Source organism: Somniosus microcephalus, chromosome 1 (assembly GCF_052327205.1).
Source record: "Somniosus microcephalus isolate GS21.2 chromosome 1, FLI_Smic_1.0, whole genome shotgun sequence".
Lineage (NCBI taxonomy): Eukaryota > Metazoa > Chordata > Chondrichthyes > Squaliformes > Somniosidae > Somniosus > Somniosus microcephalus.
In genome coordinates, this window is record NC_140987.1 from 7,156,994 (window position 1) to 7,175,636 (window position 18,643).

Below are 18,643 nucleotides of genomic sequence, written 5' to 3' on the forward strand. Positions count from 1 at the left end.
TTAGCCAGTAATCTGTGTTTCCTCTTTTCAGATGCTGACAGACCTGTGTAGTTCCAACATTTGCAGTTTTTCTTTTTATAAAATGAGAACCTACACTATTCATCCATAATAACAACAGAAGACGCTGGAAAAACTCAGCAGGCCAGGCAACATCTGTGGAGAGAGAAACAGAGTCGACGTTTCAGGTCAAAACCCTTCGTCAGAACTGAGAAAAAGGCAGGAAATGGAACAAAAGGCAGTTTGGGGGCTGGGAAATGGGGGGGGGATGAAAGAAGAGACATTAAGAGATATTCAAGGTGAGACGAGATGGTAATAGGACAGGTAAAGAAACAGACAATGGCTCCAGATGAAGTGTGAAATGCGCTGGCAGAGTGATAGACAGCTGCCATGTGGGAGAGAGAAAAGGGAAAGGCACAAACCATTCTATTCATCCATATCCAGTCACAATCTGCAGATAACTACTTGAATTTATACAGCGCCTTTAACGTTGAAAAACATCCCAAGTCATCGTCACAGAAGCATTTACAGACAAAAAACAGACACCGTGCCAAGGACAGTGTGACCAAGAGCTTGGTCGAAGAAGTGGAGGAGAAGGAGTGAGCGAGGCAGAAGGGTTTAGGGGGGGAATTCCAGAGCATGGGTCCTAGATGGCACACCGCCAAAGGGCCAGAGTCGGGAGACCGGCGAGTTCAGGGCAAGTGGCGGGGGAGCAGTAGAAGTCACGGAGAAAGGGAGGGCCAAGACCGTGATTGGAATTAATCATGAGAATTTTAAATTCGAGGCATTGGGTGACTGGGAGCCAATGTAGGCGAGTGTGAACTTGAATATGGGCAGAAGAGTTTTGAATGAATTGAAATTTACAGAGGGTGGAGAATGGGAGGCCGGCCAGCGACATGTTCCTTTGATATTACAAATTACAACATGTCCCGGGGGCTGATACTCAATGTTCCCTCTAATTTTTTTTCCTGCGCAGGCTCTTTAAATTTGCAGCTCGGTCACGCATGCGCGGTATTGTTTCCAGAGGCAGCGCTGGTGGACAGTCTGCGCGGGGCCTCGTGATCGGTGCACGGCCGACCTTAGGGGGAACATTGCTGATACTGTAATATTACAAACTAGCAGGGGAGCCTGGCGTTGCCAGGGCAATTTTGGGCCGCGCGGTCTCCGTGCCCCTGTCTGTCCCCCCTCTCTGTCCCTCTCCTGGTCTCCCTGTGCTGTGCTCTCCCTCCCTCCCCTCCCCCTCCCTCCCCTCTCCCTGCCTAGCGCCTGAGGCCCGGTGCCGTTCTGATAGCGGCCGTGCGGGGCCTAGCGGTTGAGGCGTGACCGGGCTGTCGGGCCAAGAAGGACCCGAGCTGAGCTCCCCCGCGGATCGCGTGGCTGACGGACGGCCGCTGCGGCTCCCCCGACGGCTGTGTGTGTCGGGCCGAGCGGTTGCGAGGCACGGCCCAAGTGAGCACAACTTACCTGCCGCTCCGGCGGGGCGGGAGCGGGATCGGGAGCCGGAATGTGGGGGTTTGTTCTGGTGCTGCTGTCCCTGTGGGGATAGAAAAAATGGCGGCGAAGTTTAGGGAGAGTGGAGGATTAGGACCCGCCCGTGACGCACTGATTGGTCAACCACCAGGTGAGTGAACTGTAGGATTGGTCAAGCAGGACGTCAGTCAACGCTAATGACAGGTAGGATTTTTGAACCTTTTTTGTATATTGTGCTAACAATTTTTGTGTGACGAAAAAGTGAATACGCCTACGAGAGTCCCCGAATGATAAGCTTTCTTTTGATATAACATATGTGTAGGTACGCTCTAAGGGGGAGAAATTGGGTGAGTAGCGCCACTTGTTAGCGCCTAAAGAGGCAGGCAGTGGCTGTAGCGCCACTGGCTGTGCCTCCCGCGATATTGAGTTGGGGCGATAATGGTGGCGTTAGCCTTTTGCGCTGCGCCGCCACCGATGATGTCATCGGTGTGCGCAGCGCCCCATTCGCGCCCCATTCATGATATTTGGTAGCGAATGCCGCAGTTGCGCTATTTGCTACCCGCGCCCGGTTCACGGGGCCTTACTGTGCCGGCAGCGGCGCAAGTTAAGGTGGAGGTGCAGGGCGGCCGCCTTTTTCGGCGGCCACCTGCCAGCACCTCCGTCCCCGGCCTCCTAACCCCCCCGCGGCATTGCCGGCTGTTTCCCGAGAGCTGGTGCCGGGCTCGTTTGCCGGCACTCGCGATCGGGGATCGCGCTGTTGCAGGCACCTCCCCCTTAACAGTGGGAGGAAGGCCTGCAGTACCGCAGCGTGCCGTGCCGCAGCGTGTGGCGCTGCGGCACGTTGCGCTGCGATATTCAGTTTCAGCGCCCTAAGAGGGACGCGGAGCGCCTCGAGCCTCGCCCCGTGTCCCTCGAGGGGCACTGAAACTGAATATCTGACGATCGCTGAAGCCTCGAACGCTGCGCTAAATCCTGCGCTCAGGCGACTTTTACATAGATACATAGAGATAGGAACAGGAGTAGGCCATTCGGCCCTTCGAGCCTGCTCCGCCATTCAATGAGATCATGGCTGATCTTCGTCTGAGATCATAGCTGATCTTACCAGTTCAGTACCCCGTCCCCGCCTTTTCTCCGTAACCCTTAATCCCCTTAGCCTTCAGAAATATATCCAATTCTCTCTTGAAAATATTTATTGAATTAACCTTCACAGCCCTCTGTGGCAGGGAATTCCACAGGCTCACCACTCTTTGAGTGAAGAAATTCTTCCTCATCTCTGTTTTAAATGATTTGCCCGCTATTTTTAGACTGTGGCCCCTGGTTCTGTGCTCCCCGGCCATTGGAAACATTCTCTCTGAATTCAGCCTGTCCAGGCCTGCCATAATTTTATATGTTTCGATGAGATCCCCTCTCAATCTTCTAAACTCCAGTGAGTACAAGCCCAAACTATTTAATCTCTCTTCGTAGGTCATTCCCGCCATTCCAGGTATCAGCCTGGTGAATCGCCATTGCACTCTTTCCATGGCAAGAACATCCTTCCGCAGATGGGGCGACCAAAACTGTACACAATACTCCAGATGCGGTCTCACCAGCACCTTGTACAGCTGTAGTAAGGTATCCCTATTCCTATACTCGAACCCCCTTGATATGAAGGCCAACATACCATTTGCCTTCTTAATCGCCTGTTGCACCTGCATGCTCTCCTTCAGTGACTGGTGCACAAGAACACCCAGGTCCCTCTGCACTTCCCCATCTCCCAATCTATTGCCATTTAGATAATAATCTACCCTCCTGTTTTTACCCCCAAAGTGGATAACCTCGCATTTATCCACATTATAGTGCATCTGCCACGTATCCGCCCATTCCCCCAACCTGTCCAAATCGCACTGTAGCCTCCTGACATCCTCATCAGAGCCCACCCCTCCTCCTAGTTTAGTGTCGTCAGCGAATTTGGAAATATTGCATCCAATTCCCTGATCCAGATCATTTATATATATTGTGAACAGCTGGGGTCCCAGGACAGATCCTTGCGGCACCCCGCTGGTCACTGCCTGCCACTCCGAAAACGAGCCGTTTATTCCAACTCTCTGTTTTCTATCTGCCAGCCAGTTCTCTATCCACGTTAATACTTTGCCCCCAATCCCATGAGCCTTAATTTTGCATGATAATCTTTTGTGTGGAACCTTATCGAAGGCTTTCTGGAAGTCAAGGTACACCACATCCACTGGCTCTCCCCCATCTATTCTACCAGTTACCTCCTCAAAAAATTCCAGCAGATTAGTCAAACACGATTTACCCTTTGTAAATCCATGTTGACTCTGTCCGATCCTTTCCCCATTTGTCAAGTGCTCCGCTATTTTATCCTTAATAATGGACTCTAGCATTTTGCCCACAACCGATGTAAGGCTTACTGGTCTATAATTCCCTGCTTTCTCTCTACCCCCCTTTTTAAATATTGGGGTAACATTAGCTACCCTCCAATCCACGGGTACTGTTCCCGAGTCAATGGAGTTCCGGAAGATGATCCTTAGAGCATCTGCTATCTCCAGGGCCACCTCCTTAAGTACCCTAGGATGTAGTTTATCAGGCCCCGGGGATTTGTCGGCCTTCAGTCCCCTCAACTTACCCAACACCATATCCCTAGAGATACTAATTTCTGTCAGCTCCTCCCTCTCATTAGTCCCTATGTTTGCCGATATTCCTGGGAGGTTATTTGTGTCCTCCTTTGTGAATACAGAACCAAAGTATGAGTTTAATTGGTCTGCCATTTCCTTATTCTCCATTATATATTCTCCCGAATCGGACTGCAAGGGACCGACTTGGGATTTTACCAGTCTTTTCCTCCTGATATACCGATAAAAGCTTTTGCAGTCTGTCTTTATGTTTGCTGCAAGTTTACTTTCGTATTCTATTTTCCCCTTCCTGATTAATCCCTTTGTCCTCTTTTGCTGTATCCTGTACTGCCCCCAATCTTCCGGTCTGGTGCTTTTTTTGCCAGTTGATATGCCCTTTTTTTTGATTTTATGCTGTCCCTAATTTCCCTCGTTATCCACGGTTGAGTCACCTTTTTAGGTTTAGTTTTATGCCAAACCGGTATAAACATGTTCTGGAATTCTTCCATTCTATCTTTGAATGCTTGCCATTGTCTATCCACTGTCAATCCCCCCAGAAACACCACCCAATCAATCTTACCCAATTCCCGTCTCATACCCTCGTAATTCCCTTTATTTAAGTTCTGGACCTTAGTCTCTGATTCAATTTCCTCACTCTCCATCTCGACTGAGAGCTCGATCATATTATGATCGCTCTGACCCAAGGGGCCTCGTACAAGAAGATTGCTGATAAGTCCCTTCTCATTGCACAATACCCAGTCTTGCGCCACTTTGGCGCCCCAACCCAATTTCTAGGCCTATAACTTTTGATTGTATAGCCGGACAGACAGGCAGAGAGACATACTGTTTTATATATATAGATTACTGAACACTGATGTTGGTGCGCCTATCCTGCCAATGGATTTGCAGGATCTTGCGGAGGCAGCATTGGTGATACCTCTCCAGTGCTTTGAGGGGCCTGCTGTACATGGTCCATGTCTCTGAAGCATACAGCAGGGCGGGTATCACTGCTGCTCTGTAGACCATCAGCTTAGTGCCAGGTTTGAGGTCCTGGTTTTCAAACACTCTCTTCCTCAGGTGACCGAAGGCTGCACTGGCACACTGAAGGCGGGATTGGACTTCGTCATCGATGTCTGCCCTTGTTGACAGTAGGCTCCCGAGGTATGGAAAGTGGTCCACGTTGTCCAAGGCCTTGTCGTGGATTTTGATAATCGGGGAGCAGTATTGTGTGGCGGGGGCAGGTTGGTAGAGGACCTTTGTCTTACGGATGTTTAGTGTAAGGCCCATGCTCTCGTACGCTTCGGTGAAGGTGTTGACGATGGTTTGGAGTTCGACCTCCGAGTGAGCGCAGACACAAGGATAGGTGCACCAACGTCAGTGTTCTCGCTCAGGCCAACATCCCCAGCATCGAAGCTTTGACCACGCTCGATCAGCTCCGATGGACGGGTCACATCATCCGCATGCCCGATACGAGACTCCCAAAACAAGCGCTCTACTCGGAGCTCCGACACAGCAAGAGATCTCCAGGTGGGCAGAGGAAACTCTTCAAGGACACTCTCAAAGCCTCCTTGAAAAAGTGTAACATCCCCACCGACACCTGGGAATCCCTGGCCCAAGACCGCACAAAGTGGAGGAGAAGCATCTGGGAAGGCGCCGAACACCTTGAGTCTCTTTGCCAGGAGCAAGCGGAAGCCAAGCGCAGGCAGCGCAAGGAGCACACGTCAACCCAAGCAACCCACCCACCCGCCCCTTCAACCACCGTCTGCCCCACCTGTGACAGAGACTGTAGGTCCTGCATTGGACTCATCAGTCACCTGAGAACTCATTTTTTAATGTGGAAGCAAGTCATCGTCGGTTCTGAGGGACTGCCTAAGAGACACTTCATAAGAAAGTCTATAATTAAAGATAGGATGACTGAACACCTCGAAAATTTTCAGTTGATCAGAGAGCCAGCATGGATTTGTGAAAGGTAGGTCATGCCTGAAAAGCCTGATTGAATTTTTTGAGGAGGTGACTAAAGTAGTGGACTGGGGAATGTCTATGGATGTTATTTATATGGACTTCCAGAAGGCATTTGATAAAGTCCCACATAAGAGACTGTTAACTAAGATAGAGGCCTATGGAATTGTGGGTAAATTATTGACCTGGTTAGGAAATTGGCTGAGCGGCAGGAGACAGGGAGCAGGGATAATGGGCAGGTACTCTAATTGGCAGGATGTGACTAGTGGTGTCCCACAAGGATCTGTGTTGGGGCCTCAACTATTCACAGTATTTATTTACAACTTAGATGATGGCATAGAAAGTCATATATCCAGATTTGCTGATGGCACAAAGATAAGTGGCATTGTAGACAGTTTAGATGAAAGCATCAAATTACAAAGGGATATTGCTAGATTAAGTGAATGGGCAAAACTGTGGCAAATGGCGGTGTTGGACTTCGTCATCGACGTCTGCCCTTGTTGACAGTAGGCTGCCGAGGTATGGAAAGTGGTCCACGTTGTCCAAGGCCTTGTCGTGGATTTTGATAGAACAGGGTACTTTCTAAATGATGAAAAGCTAAAAACAGTGGAGGTCCAAAGAGACTTAGGGGGGTCCAGGTGCACAGATCATTAAAATGTCAGGAACAGGTACAGAAAATAATCAAAAAGGCTAATGGAATGCTGGCCTTTATATCGAGAGGACTAGAGTACAAGGGGGTGGAAGTTATGCTGCAGCTGTACAAACCCTGGTTAGACCACACCTGGAGCACTGGGAGCAGTTCTGGGCACCACACCTTAGGAAGGATAGATTGGCCTTGGAGGGAGGGCAGCGCAGGTTTACCAGAATGATACCCGGACTTCAAGTTACGAGGAGAGATTACACAAACTCGGGTTGTACTCCCTGGAATTTAGAAGGTTAAGGTGTGATCTGATCGAAGTTTTCAGGATATTAAGGGGAACAGATAGGGTAGAGAGAGAGAAACTATTTCCGCTGGTTGGGGAGTCTCGGACTGGGGGCAGAGTCTAAAAATTAGAGCCAGACCTTTCAGGAGTGAAATTAGGAAACACTTCGACACACAAAGGGTGGTAGAAGTTTGGAACTCTCTTCCGCAAATGGCAATTGATGCTGGATCAATTGTTGATTTTAAATCAGAGAAAGATAGATTTTTGTTAACTAAAGGTATTAAGGGATATGGGCCAAAGGCAGGAATATGGAGTTAGGTCGCAGATCAGCCATGATCTCATTGAATGGTGGAACAGGCTCGAGGGGCTGAATGGCCTCCTCCTGTTCCTATCTTCCTATGGTAGCATTTTTAAAAATGGCTAACGCTCTGATAAGCGGTTACATGTCTGAATGAAAAACAGAATCAGACATTGCTGATGTTTCTGAGTGCTGGGGAATGTGCTTTACATAATGTATCTTGAAGAGACCTTCAAGTAAATGCATGACATGGCGTGCTACTGAACCACACAAGACTGACCCCCTGGTTTGTGCGCAATTTGCAGCCGTGGGGAAATTAAAATTGGTTCAGTTTCCCTTAGCTGGTAAGGATAAGCGTGAGTTCACTCTACAGATTGCAATCCAGTGAGTGTTGATGTTGAGCAAGCCCAAGGTCAGGCTCAATTATGATGCCCTCTAACAGGCAAACAACCTACCGACAATCATTGTCAAGGCTTCCACATGAAGAACGGCCACTCAAGCCCGGTATCGGAGGACTGCTGGTGTCTAAGCATGTCAGAAGGAGAGGAAAGAAAAAGGCAGAAAATAGAACAGAGAAGAGCAATATTCCCGTTAAAGAAATCTCCAGCAACACTCATTTCAAAACAGCAGCAGGACAGAGAAGTGCAGTTGGACTACATGATCGCTCGAGCCTCCACTCGGTTTGTTCTTGATGAAAGGACACTTGAATGAGAGGTGGATTTGCTCATCTGTTACCTCAAGTACCACTTGATACACACGAGCCTCTGACTGGGATTGCTCCTGGGTGGTGCTCTGCCGACAGCCAATGCAGGTTACACAATCAGCCCTCCTTTCAACAAGGCCGCAACAAATAGACAGCCCAAGTTTCTTCCAGCTGGTCACGGCAAGCCTGGCTGTCCGCTTTTCCCAAGGCTCAACATTTACTAATTCATAAATACATCATACAGATAAGGTGAAACAAAACCAGGAAGACAGACAGCAGGTCAGTCAGCATCTGTGGAGAGCAAAGACAGACCAAGGTTGCTGGTCGGGCCCTTCTTGAGGTTCCCAACATTCGCAGTTTATTTATACAGGAAGGCAGACAGACTTGCATTTCTACAGCGCCTTTCATGATCACCAGACGTCTCAAAGTGCTTTACAGCCAATTAAGTACCTTTTCAAGTGTAGTCACTGTTGTAATGTGGGAAACACAGCAGCCAATTTGCGCACAGCAAGCTCCCATTAACAGCAATGTGAGAATGACCAGATCATCTGTTTTAGTGATGTTGATTGAGGGATAAATATTGGCCCCGGGACACCGGGGAGAACTCCCCTGCTCTTCCTTCAAAATAGTGCCATGGGATCTTTTACGTCCACCTGAGAGAGCAGACGGGGCCTCGGTTTAACGTCTCATCCGAAAGACGGCACCTCCGACAGTGCGGCACTCCCTCAGCACTGCCCTGGGAGTGTCAGCCTAGATTTTTGTGCTCAAGTCTCTGGAGTGGGACTTCGACCCACAACCTTCTGACTCAGAGGTGAGTGTGCTGCCCACTGAGACACAGCTAACACTGTGGGGCAACATTCCCTCCCCTGCCACAATCTCAGCACAGACCAAGGATGATCCTGGGAGCCAGCTGGTCTCCAATACTCAGCTCTCTGTCAGGTGCAACATTCGACAAGAGCCCAGCGAGGGAGCCCTGCACAGTTGTGATCTTGCACCTGAAATTCCCCACAATATGGTTTTCACGGCTCTGTGAGAAAGATCATGGCAGCATGACTGCTGATCTTGGTCGAAGGTAAAAAATCTGCTATTGGTGCCCGGAGAACATACCGAATCCCAGTGCTCAGCATCTCGGGCTTTATACTGGATTTCAAACTTGCGTGGGATCCGTCCAGAGCTGATGTCGGCAGTAGCCGGGTCCTCCCACCACAGCTGGATGTCCATCAACAATCCTGACTGGCTGATGTTCAAGAGTGCCCAGTTCAATGAGACGGGAGCATCTGGTTTCACTAAGAAAAGAGATAAGAGATAAAAAGAGACCGTGAGTGTCCAGTGATACAGTGAGGAGTGTGCGGGGATGGTGAGGAGTGTGCGGGGATGGTGAGGGGTGTGCGGGGACAGTGAGGAGTGTGCGGGGACAGTGGGGAGTGTGCGGGGACAGTGAGGGGTGTGCGGGGACAGTGAGGGGTGTGCGGGGACAGTGAGGGGTGTGCGGGGACAGTGGGGAGTGTGCGGGGACAGTGAGGAGTGTGCGGGGACGGCGGGGAGTGTGCGGGGACGGCGGGGAGAGTGCGGGGACGGTGGGGAGAGTGCGGGGACGGCGGGGAGAGTGCGGGGACGGCGAGGAGCGTGCGGGGACGGCGAGGAGCGTGCGGGGACGGCGAGGAGCGTGCGGGGACTGTGAGGAGCGTGCGGGGACTGTGAGGACTGTGCGGGGACTGTGAGGGGTGTGCGGAGACAGTGAGGGGTGTGCGGGGACAGTGATGGGTGTGCGGGGACAGTGAGGAGTGTGCGGGGACAGGGGGTGTGCGGGGACAGTGAGGGGTGTGCGGCGACAGTGAGGGGTGTGCGGGGACAGTGAGGGGTGTGCGGGGACAGTGAGGGGTGTGCGGGGACAGTGAGGGGTGTGCGGCGACAGTGAGGGGTGTGCGGCGACAGTGAGGGGTGTGCGGGGACAGTGAGGAGTGTGCGGGGACAGTGAGGAGTGTGCGGGGACAGTGGGGAGTGTGCGGGGACAGTGGGGAGTGTGCGGGGACAGTGGGGAGTGTGCGGGGACGGTGAGGGTTGTGCGGGGATGGTGAGGGTTGTGCGGGGACGGTGAGGGTTGTGCGGGGACGGTGAGGAGCGTGCGGGGACGGTGAGGAGCGTGCGGGGACGGTGAGGAGCGTGCGGGGACGGTGAGGAGCGTGCGGGGACGGTGAGGAGCGTGCGGGGACTGTGAGGAGTGTGCGGGGACTGTGAGGAGTGTGCGGGGACAGTGAGGAGTGTGCGGAGACAGTGAGGAGTGTGAGGGGTGTGCGGGGACAGTGAGGGGTGTGCGGGGACAGTGAGGGGTGTGCGGGGACAGTGAGGAGTGTGCGGAGACAGTGAGGGGTGTGCGGGGACAGTGAGGGGTGTGCGGGGACAGTGAGGGGTGTGCGGGGACAGTGAGGGGTGTGCGGGGACAGTGAGGGGTGTGCGGGGACAGTGAGGGGTGTGCGGGGGCAGTGAGGGGTGTGCGGCGACAGTGAGGGGTGTGCGGGGACAGTGAGGAGTGTGCGGGGACAGTGAGGAGTGTGCGGGGACAGTGAGGGGTGTGCGGGGACAGTGAGGGGTGTGCGGGGACAGTGAGGGGTGTGCGGGGACAGTGGGGAGTGTGCGGGGACAGTGGGGAGTGTGCGGGGACAGTGGGGAGTGTGCGGGGACAGTGGGGAGTGTGCGGGGACAGTGAGGAGTGTGCGGGGACAGTGAGGAGTGTGCGGGGACAGTGGGGAGTGTGCGGGGACAGTGGGGAGTGTGCGGGGACAGTGAGGAGTGTGCGGGGACAGTGAGGGGTGTGCGGGGACAGTGAGGGGTGTGCGGGGACAGTGAGGAGTGTGCGGGGACAGTGGGGAGTGTGCGGGGACAGTGAGGAGTGTGCGGGGACAGTGGGGAGTGTGCGGGGACAGTGGGGAGTGTGCGGGGACAGTGGGGAGTGTGCGGGGACAGTGAGGGGTGTGCGGGGACAGTGAGGGGTGTGCGGGGACAGTGAGGGGTGTGCGGGGACAGTGAGGAGTGTGCGGGGACAGTGGGGAGTGTGCAGGGACAGTGAGGAGTGTGCGGGGTGGGACAGTGAGAGGTGTATAATATGAATATCAATGTGCTAGAGCAGAAGGACAGTCTGTCTGAAACTCATACTGCTCAGACTTTACTTGCAAAGAAGCGATGATAAATTCAGTCTTCTACCATTGTGATTCGCTGTTTATTTACCAATATCATCGAGTGTAAAGCATCGTTGCTCGTGTGTGATGTTGTCAGATTTCAGTCGCACACAGTACTTGTTCTCCGAGGTGTAGGACTGGTTGAAGTGGCAGGCCTTTTCTCTGCTGATATACATTGGACATTCTCTCCAGTTCTGACTTTCTCTGGACAGAAATAGCAATCATTCAATAATTACCACACAAGTTGTCACACAACTATTATTGGGTTAGGCACAGTACAGGTTAGATACAGTGGAGGGGGAAGTTATGGACAGGATAGCAATAGATAGCGCAGACTAAAACGATTAGCATCACTGAAAGCTGGTAAGTCACCTGGTTCAGATGGGATGCATCCTAGGTTGCTGAAAAAAGCAAAAGGTGGAAATAGCAGAGGCATTTCCAACTCCTTTTTAAAATTATTGATGGAATCAGCTTCCATCACCTTTTCAGGGAGAGTGTTCCAGATCCCGACATCTCAGTGAAAACTCTCCTCATCTCCCCTCTACATCTTTTGCCAATGATTTTGAATCTATGACCTCTGCTTATTGACCCACTCACCAGGGGGAATAGCGTCACAGAGTCATAACGGCACAGAAGGAGGCCATTCAGCCCACCGAGTCCGTGCTGGCTCTCTGTAGAGCAATCCAGTCAGTCCCACTCCCCCGCTCTATCCCCGTAGCCCTGCAAGTTTATTTCCCTCAAGTGCCTATCCAGTCTCCCCTTGAAAACATTGAGTGTCTCCGCTTCCACCACTTCCGTCGGCAGCGAGTTCCAGGTCCTCACCACTCACTGCGTAAAAAAGTTTTTCCTCACGTCCCCCCTGTATCTCTTGCCCAAAACCTTAAATCTGTGTCCCCTAGTCCTTGTACCATCAACTAGTGGGAACAGCCTTTCCCCATCTAGCCTATCCAATCCTGTCATAATCTTGTACACCTCTAGTTTTTCTCTATCTACTCTAGCAAAACCTCTCATCATCTAGAAAACCTCGATTAGGTCACCTCTTAACCTTCTCTGTTCCAAGGAGAACAGTCCGAATTTTTCCAACCTCTCCCCATAACTGAAGTCCCTGGTAACACCCTGGGAAACCTCCTCTGTCCCCTCTGTCCCCTCTCTAAGGCCTTTACATCTTTCCTGAAGTGTGGGGCCCAGATTTGTCCACAATACTCCAACTGAGGTCTAACCAGTGATTTATAAAGTTCGAGCGTGATCTCTTCGCTTTTATATTCTGTCCCTCTAGTTATAAACCCAAGGAACCCATGAGCTTCTTTAACCACTCTATCAACGTGCCCGGCCTCCTTTAAGGATTTGTGTACATGGGCACCAAGGTCTCTCTGCTCATCTACACTTTTCAAAATCCTGCCATTTATAGTACAGCAAACTGTCTTTCCATATTCGTCCTCCCAAAGTGCGTCACTTCACACTTCTCCACATTGAAGTCCATCTGCCACGCTCCCCCGCTCTTTCCCCAGAGCCCTGCATGGTTTTTTTTTTTAAGTATTTCTCCCATTCCCTTTTGAAAGTTACTATTGAATCTGCTCCCACCGCCCTTTCAGGCAGCGCGTTCCAGATCACAGCAACTCGCTGCGTAATAAAATGTGTCCACATCTCCCCTCTTTTTCTTTTGTCAATAATGTTAAATCTGTGTCCTCTGGTTACCGACCCTTCTGCCAGTGGAAGGTTTCTCCTTACCAAAACCCCTCATAATTTTGAACACCTCTATTAATCTCCCCTTAACCTTTTCTGCTCTAAGAAGAACAATCCCGGCTTCTCTAGTCTCTCCATATAACTTAAATCATTCTCGTAATTGGTCCTGGGCACCACACTTTAGAGAGGATGTCCAGGCCTCAGCGAGAGTGGAGAGGAGATTTACGAGAATGGTACCAGGGATGAAAGACTTTGACTTCAGCCTTCCCAGTGTCGAGTTGGAGCAGGTCAAGACTTATCCAAGACTGGATGTCAGACAAGCTGTGCGGGTTAGGTTGATTGGCTATGATAAATTGACCATTAGTGTTAGGGGGATTAAATACATGGGGTTATGGGGATAGGGTGGGATATGTGTAGGGGTTACGGGGATCGGGTGGGATATGTGGCGGTGCAGGCTCGATGGGCCGAAATGGCCTCTATCTGCACTGTGGGGTTTCTGTGATTCTGTGAAGCAGCCTAATAGCATGGAGGCAGTCGGGTTGCGGGAGGTAGTGCGGAGGTACAGCTGGATGTCATCAATGTGCATATGGAAGCTACCCCTCACATCTGCAGGTAGTGCTGCTGAGGGGCATCATGTAGGATGAGAAAGTGGAGGGGTCAAGGATAGATCCTTAGTGGACTCTGGAGGCGACGGTGTGGGGCTGCAAAGAGAATACATTGCTGGGACCATTTCATCTCATGACTCGACCCGAATTCAAAACCGGATCTCAGAAATGAAATTCCAGTCTGCTGTCCCACTGAACTATTGAGTCCATGGCTACACTTTCCTTGTGAGTGCACTCATTGGAAGATATATTTAAAACAATCCCTGCTTGTAGAAGGATGAGGATCTCTTAACACTCAAATCGGCTTTCCTTTCCTCCGGAGCATTAACTATTTCTGGGTGCAGTCCCCGAGGGGCCTATTCCTTGTCCAAGTAGCTATTGTAGAAACATAGAAACATAGAAGATAGGAGCAGGAGTAGGCCATTCGGCCCCTCGAGCCTGCTCCGCCATTCAATGCGATCATGGCTGATCATCCAAATTCAGTACCCTGTCCCTGCCTTCTCCCCATATCCCTTGATCCCTTTAGCTTTAAGAAATATATCCAACTCCTTCTTGAATATATTTAATGAATTGGCCTCCACTGCCTTCTGTGGTAGAGAATTCCACAGGTTCACCACTCTCTGGGTGAAGAAATTCCTCCTCATCTCTGTCCTAAATGGCCTACCCCTTATCCTTAGACTGTGACCCCTGGTTCTGGACTCCCCGGCCATCGGGAACATCCTTCCTGCATCTAGTCTGTCCAGTCCTGTTAGAATTTTATAAGTTTCAATAAGATCCCCTCTCATTCTTCTAAACTCCAGCGAGTACAAGCCCAATCGACCCAATCTCTCCTCATACATCATTCCTGCCATCCCAGGTATCAGCTTGGTGAATCTTCGCTGCACTCCCTCCATGGCAAGAACATCCTTCCTCAGATAAGGCGACCAAAACTGCACACAATACTCAAGATGTGGTCTCACCAAGGCCCTGTATAACTGCAGCAAACATAGAAACATAGAAACATAGAAGATAGGAGCAGGAGTGGGCCATTCGGCCCTTCGAGCCTGCTCCGCCATTCAATGAGATCATGGCTGATCATCCAAATTCAGTACCCTGTCCCTGCCTTCTCCCCATATCCCTTGATCCCTTTAGCCTCAAGAAATATATCCAACTCTTTCTTGAATATATTTAATGAACTGGCCTCCACCGCCCTCTGTGGCAGAGAATTCCACAGGTTCACCACTCTCTGGGCGAAGAAGTTCCTCCTCATTTCAGTCCTAAATGGCTTACCCCTTATCCTTAGACTATGACCCCTGGTTCTGGACTCCCCGGCCATCCGAAACATCCTTCCTGCATCTAGTCTGTCCAGACATGACAGAATTTTATAGGTTTCGATGAGATCCCCTCTCAATCTTCTAAACTCCAGTGAGTATAAGCCCAATCGACACAATCTCTCCTCATACGTCATCCTTGTTCCTGTACTCAAACCCTCTCGCTACGAAGGCCAACATACCATTTGCCTTCTTAACCGCCTGCTGCACCTGCATGCTTACCTTCAGCGACTGGTGTACCAGGACACCCAGGTCTTGTTGCACTTCCCAGTCTCCCAATCTATTGCCATTCAGATAATAATTTGCCTTCCTGTTTTTGACACCAAAGTGGATAACCTCGCATTTATCCACATTATATTGCATCTGCCATGCTTCTGCCCAATCACCCAACCTGTCCAAATCATCCTGTAGTTTCTCGGCATCCTCCTCACAGCACACACGCCCACCCAGCTTTGTGTCATCTGCAAACTTGGAGATATTACATCCAATTCCCTCATCTAGATCATTAATATATATTGTGAACAGCTGGGGTCCCAGGACCGATCCTTGCGGTACCCCACCAGTCACTGCCTGCCACTCGGAAAAAGACCCGTTTATTCCAAGTCTTTGCTTTCTGTCTGCCAACCAGATCTCTATCCAAGTCAATACCTTGCCCCCAATCCCATGTGCCTTAACTTTACACGCTAATCTCTTATGCGGGACCTTATCGAAAGCCTTCTGAAAGTCCAAATACACCACATCCACTGGTTCTCCCTTATCTATTTTACCAGTTACATCCTCAAAAAATTCCAGTAGATTAGTCAAGCATGATTTACCTTTTGTAAATCCATGAGAACTGTTCCAGAGTCTATTGAATTTTGGAAGATGACCAGCAATGCACCTACTATTTCTAGGGCCACTTCCTTAAGTACCCTAGGATGTAGATTATCAGGCCCTGGGGATTTATCGGCCTTCAATCCCGTCAATTTCCCTAACACCATTTCCCTACAAATACTGATTTCTTTCAGTTCCTCCTTCTCATTGGACCCTATGTTCCCCGACATCTCTGGGAGGTTATTTGTGTCCTCCTTTGTGAAGACAGAACCAAAGTATGTATTTAATTGGTCTGCCATTTCTTTGTTCCCCATTATAAATTCCCCTGATTCTGACTGCAACGTGTGCACCTAGACAGTGAGTGCCAGCTCCGCCTCACCCGACATCCGCATGACACGTTCGCCAATAGTGATCATTGGATAGACATCGGGAGCCCTGGCTGAGTTTTATCATTTGTAAACTAGGGTGATGAAAGCCAATATCGTGCCCTCTGCTAGCCTAGAGTCATGGAGAGTACAGCACAGAAGGCGGCCATTTGGCCCATCGAGTCTGCACAGCTTAGAGGGAACATTGTTCCCCCCCTTTCCCCATATCCCTGCAAATTTTTCTCCTACAAGTATTTATCCAATTCCCTTTTGAAAGCTTCTATTGAATCTGCCTCCACCGCCCTATCAGGCAGCGCATTCCAAATCCTAACCACTCGTTGCGTAAAAAGTTTTTCCTCCTGTCGCCTCTGGTTCGTTTGCCAATCACCTTAAATCTGTGGTTATTGATCCTCCAGCCACTGGAAGCAGTTTTTCTTTATTTACTCTATCTAAACACTTCATGATTTTAAACACCTCTATTAAATCTCCTCCGCCTTCTCGGCTCTAAGGAGAACAACCCCAGCTTCTCCAGTCTCTCCACGTAACTGTAATCCCGAACCCTATCAATGTAGTAAAACTCTTCTGTACCCTCTCCAAAGCCTTCACATCCATCCTAAAGTGTATTGTCCAGATAAAGGGCAGCACGGTGGCATAGTGGTTAGCACTGTTGCCTCACAGCGCCAGGGACCCAGGTTCAAATCCGGCCTCGGGTGACTGTCTGTGTGGAGTTTGCACATTCTCCCCGTGTTTGCGTGGGTTTTCTCCGGGTGCTCCGGTTTCCTCCCACAGTCCAAAGATGTGCGGGTTAGGTTGATTGGCCATGATAAAAATTGGCCCTTAGTGTTAGGGGGGATTAAATACGCGGGGTTACGGGGTTACGGGGATAGGGCTTGGGTGGGATGGCTGTCAGTGTAGGGACCGGGTGCTAGGGTTTGGATGATCAGCCATGATCTCGTTGAATGGCGGAGCAGGCTCGAAGGGCCGAATGGCCTACTCCTGCTCCTATCTTCTATGTTTCTATTTGGACACGATAATCATGGCTGTTATCAGCACATGACAGGCGTTGAACCTGGAACCTCCCTACTCTATAAGACTCAGTGCCGTGTCAGGCGATGTACTTTCTCATTGACACAACAGGAGGAACCCTGTCAGCCTCAAGGTTTGCTCAATGTTGTGAAGGGGGACATCTGTTGGGTTGTAAATGTAATTGTTTCCGACTTAGTGGTTAATGGCCTTGAAAGACTGAGTCAACAGAACTGCTGAAAATGAAGAATTGTGCTTTTGCGCTAATCTAGTTGTTGGATATTTTTAGAATTGCATGTCTACATGAGTGTGCTGGGGAGTCTCAACAGTGTAGAACATAGACACATCAATGCTACAAAAAGAAATAACAAAAAACATGAAAAAATGCAGCAATTGATCAGTGTCAAACCTTACCCCTTTGTATAAAAGAATTTTAGTCGGCCACGTTCTGTCCGGTTCTGGTAGTTTCCGGCACTCCACCTGCATGTGAAGGTTTCCTGCTCTGGTGAGCGGCATTCGGTAATCCGAGGCCCTTCAAAAGGAAATGAGAGAGGATGAAAGATTCACAGTGCTGTGAGAAACAAGGTGCAAGACTTGCAGTAATCCTGTCTCCTGCCTTGTTCTTAATTACAGTGATGGCTGTAAACAAAACGGATTCCAGCTACGTTCCAGGAACACACACTGTCCATTTTCAATGAATGTGGCGCAGCATGTGTGCATTTGCAGCAGGATTAACAAATACACAGCACAATCCCAGAATGCTACCATAATCACACACTCATCCCTGAATGTCACCCACATTTTTTCTCCTCCTAAATAAAGCTCATTATTTATCTCTGCACTTCGTCTTCTTCTTAGGCAGTCCCTCGGAACCGAGGATGACTTGCTTCCACATTAAAAATGAGTTCTCAGGTGACTGATGAGTCCAATGCGGGACCTACAGTCTCTGTCACAGGTGGGGCAGACGGTGGTTGAAGGGGCGGGTGGGTGGGGTGCTTGGGTTGACATGCGCTCCCTGTGCTTGCTCCCGGCGAAGAGACTCGAGGTGTTCGGCGCCTTCCCGGATGCTTCTCCGCCACTTTGTGCGGTCTTGGGCCAGGGATTCCCAGGTGTCGGTGGGGATGTTACACTTTTTCAAGGAGGCTTTGAGGGTGTCCTTGAAGCGTTTCCTCTGCCCACCTGGGGCTCTCTTGCCGTGCCGGAGCTCCGAGTAGAGCGCTTGTTTTGGGAGTCTCGTATCGGGCATGCGGACAATGTGACCCGTCCATCCGCACTAATCAAGGTCTGTCTCATTGGTCATTCTTTCTGTCCACCTCATTTATCAACAAATGTCTGCACCTCCAGTCTGCTCACGTCAGTGCTGCTCTCAGGCCTCCCTCCCTCATCACATTGTGCACCAGTGATTAAAACTGGAGCAACAGGAGGTCGGAGTCCCAGAGCAGCAAGGTGGAGGATGGTCAAGAGGTTTTTTTTTTGCCATAAACATGGGTGCACAGTGTCAAACGTGGATGGGTGGCGTGTATGGAGGATTTCCTACAGATAGGGAGGGAGAATCAGAGGGAAAGCCACCCTGACAGCCAAACCTCAGAAGACATCTATAGAGTTGGTTTCAACTGGGAGATGGACTACTACAAGCTGACAATTACTGAAATACTGCTTTTACCTTTCATCAAGTTTTTATCAATCCAATCCCTGAATAAACAGTGTGT

At 50.4% G+C, this 18,643-nt stretch overlaps 1 protein-coding gene across 1 annotated transcript in view; it reads right to left on the reverse strand.

Annotated features, from left to right (window-relative positions):
* Positions 1 to 18,643, reverse strand: part of LOC147123909 (growth hormone receptor-like) — a 558,256-nt gene that overhangs the window by 135,329 nt on the left and 404,284 nt on the right. The window contains exons 3-5 of the mRNA XM_085964446.1: positions 17,349 to 17,466; positions 11,185 to 11,339; positions 9,067 to 9,245 (exon numbers count right to left, since the gene is read on the reverse strand). Coding sequence (XP_085820572.1) covers positions 9,067 to 9,245; positions 11,185 to 11,339; positions 17,349 to 17,466 — 452 coding nt within the window. The remainder of the gene's footprint in view (positions 1 to 9,066; positions 9,246 to 11,184; positions 11,340 to 17,348; positions 17,467 to 18,643) is intronic.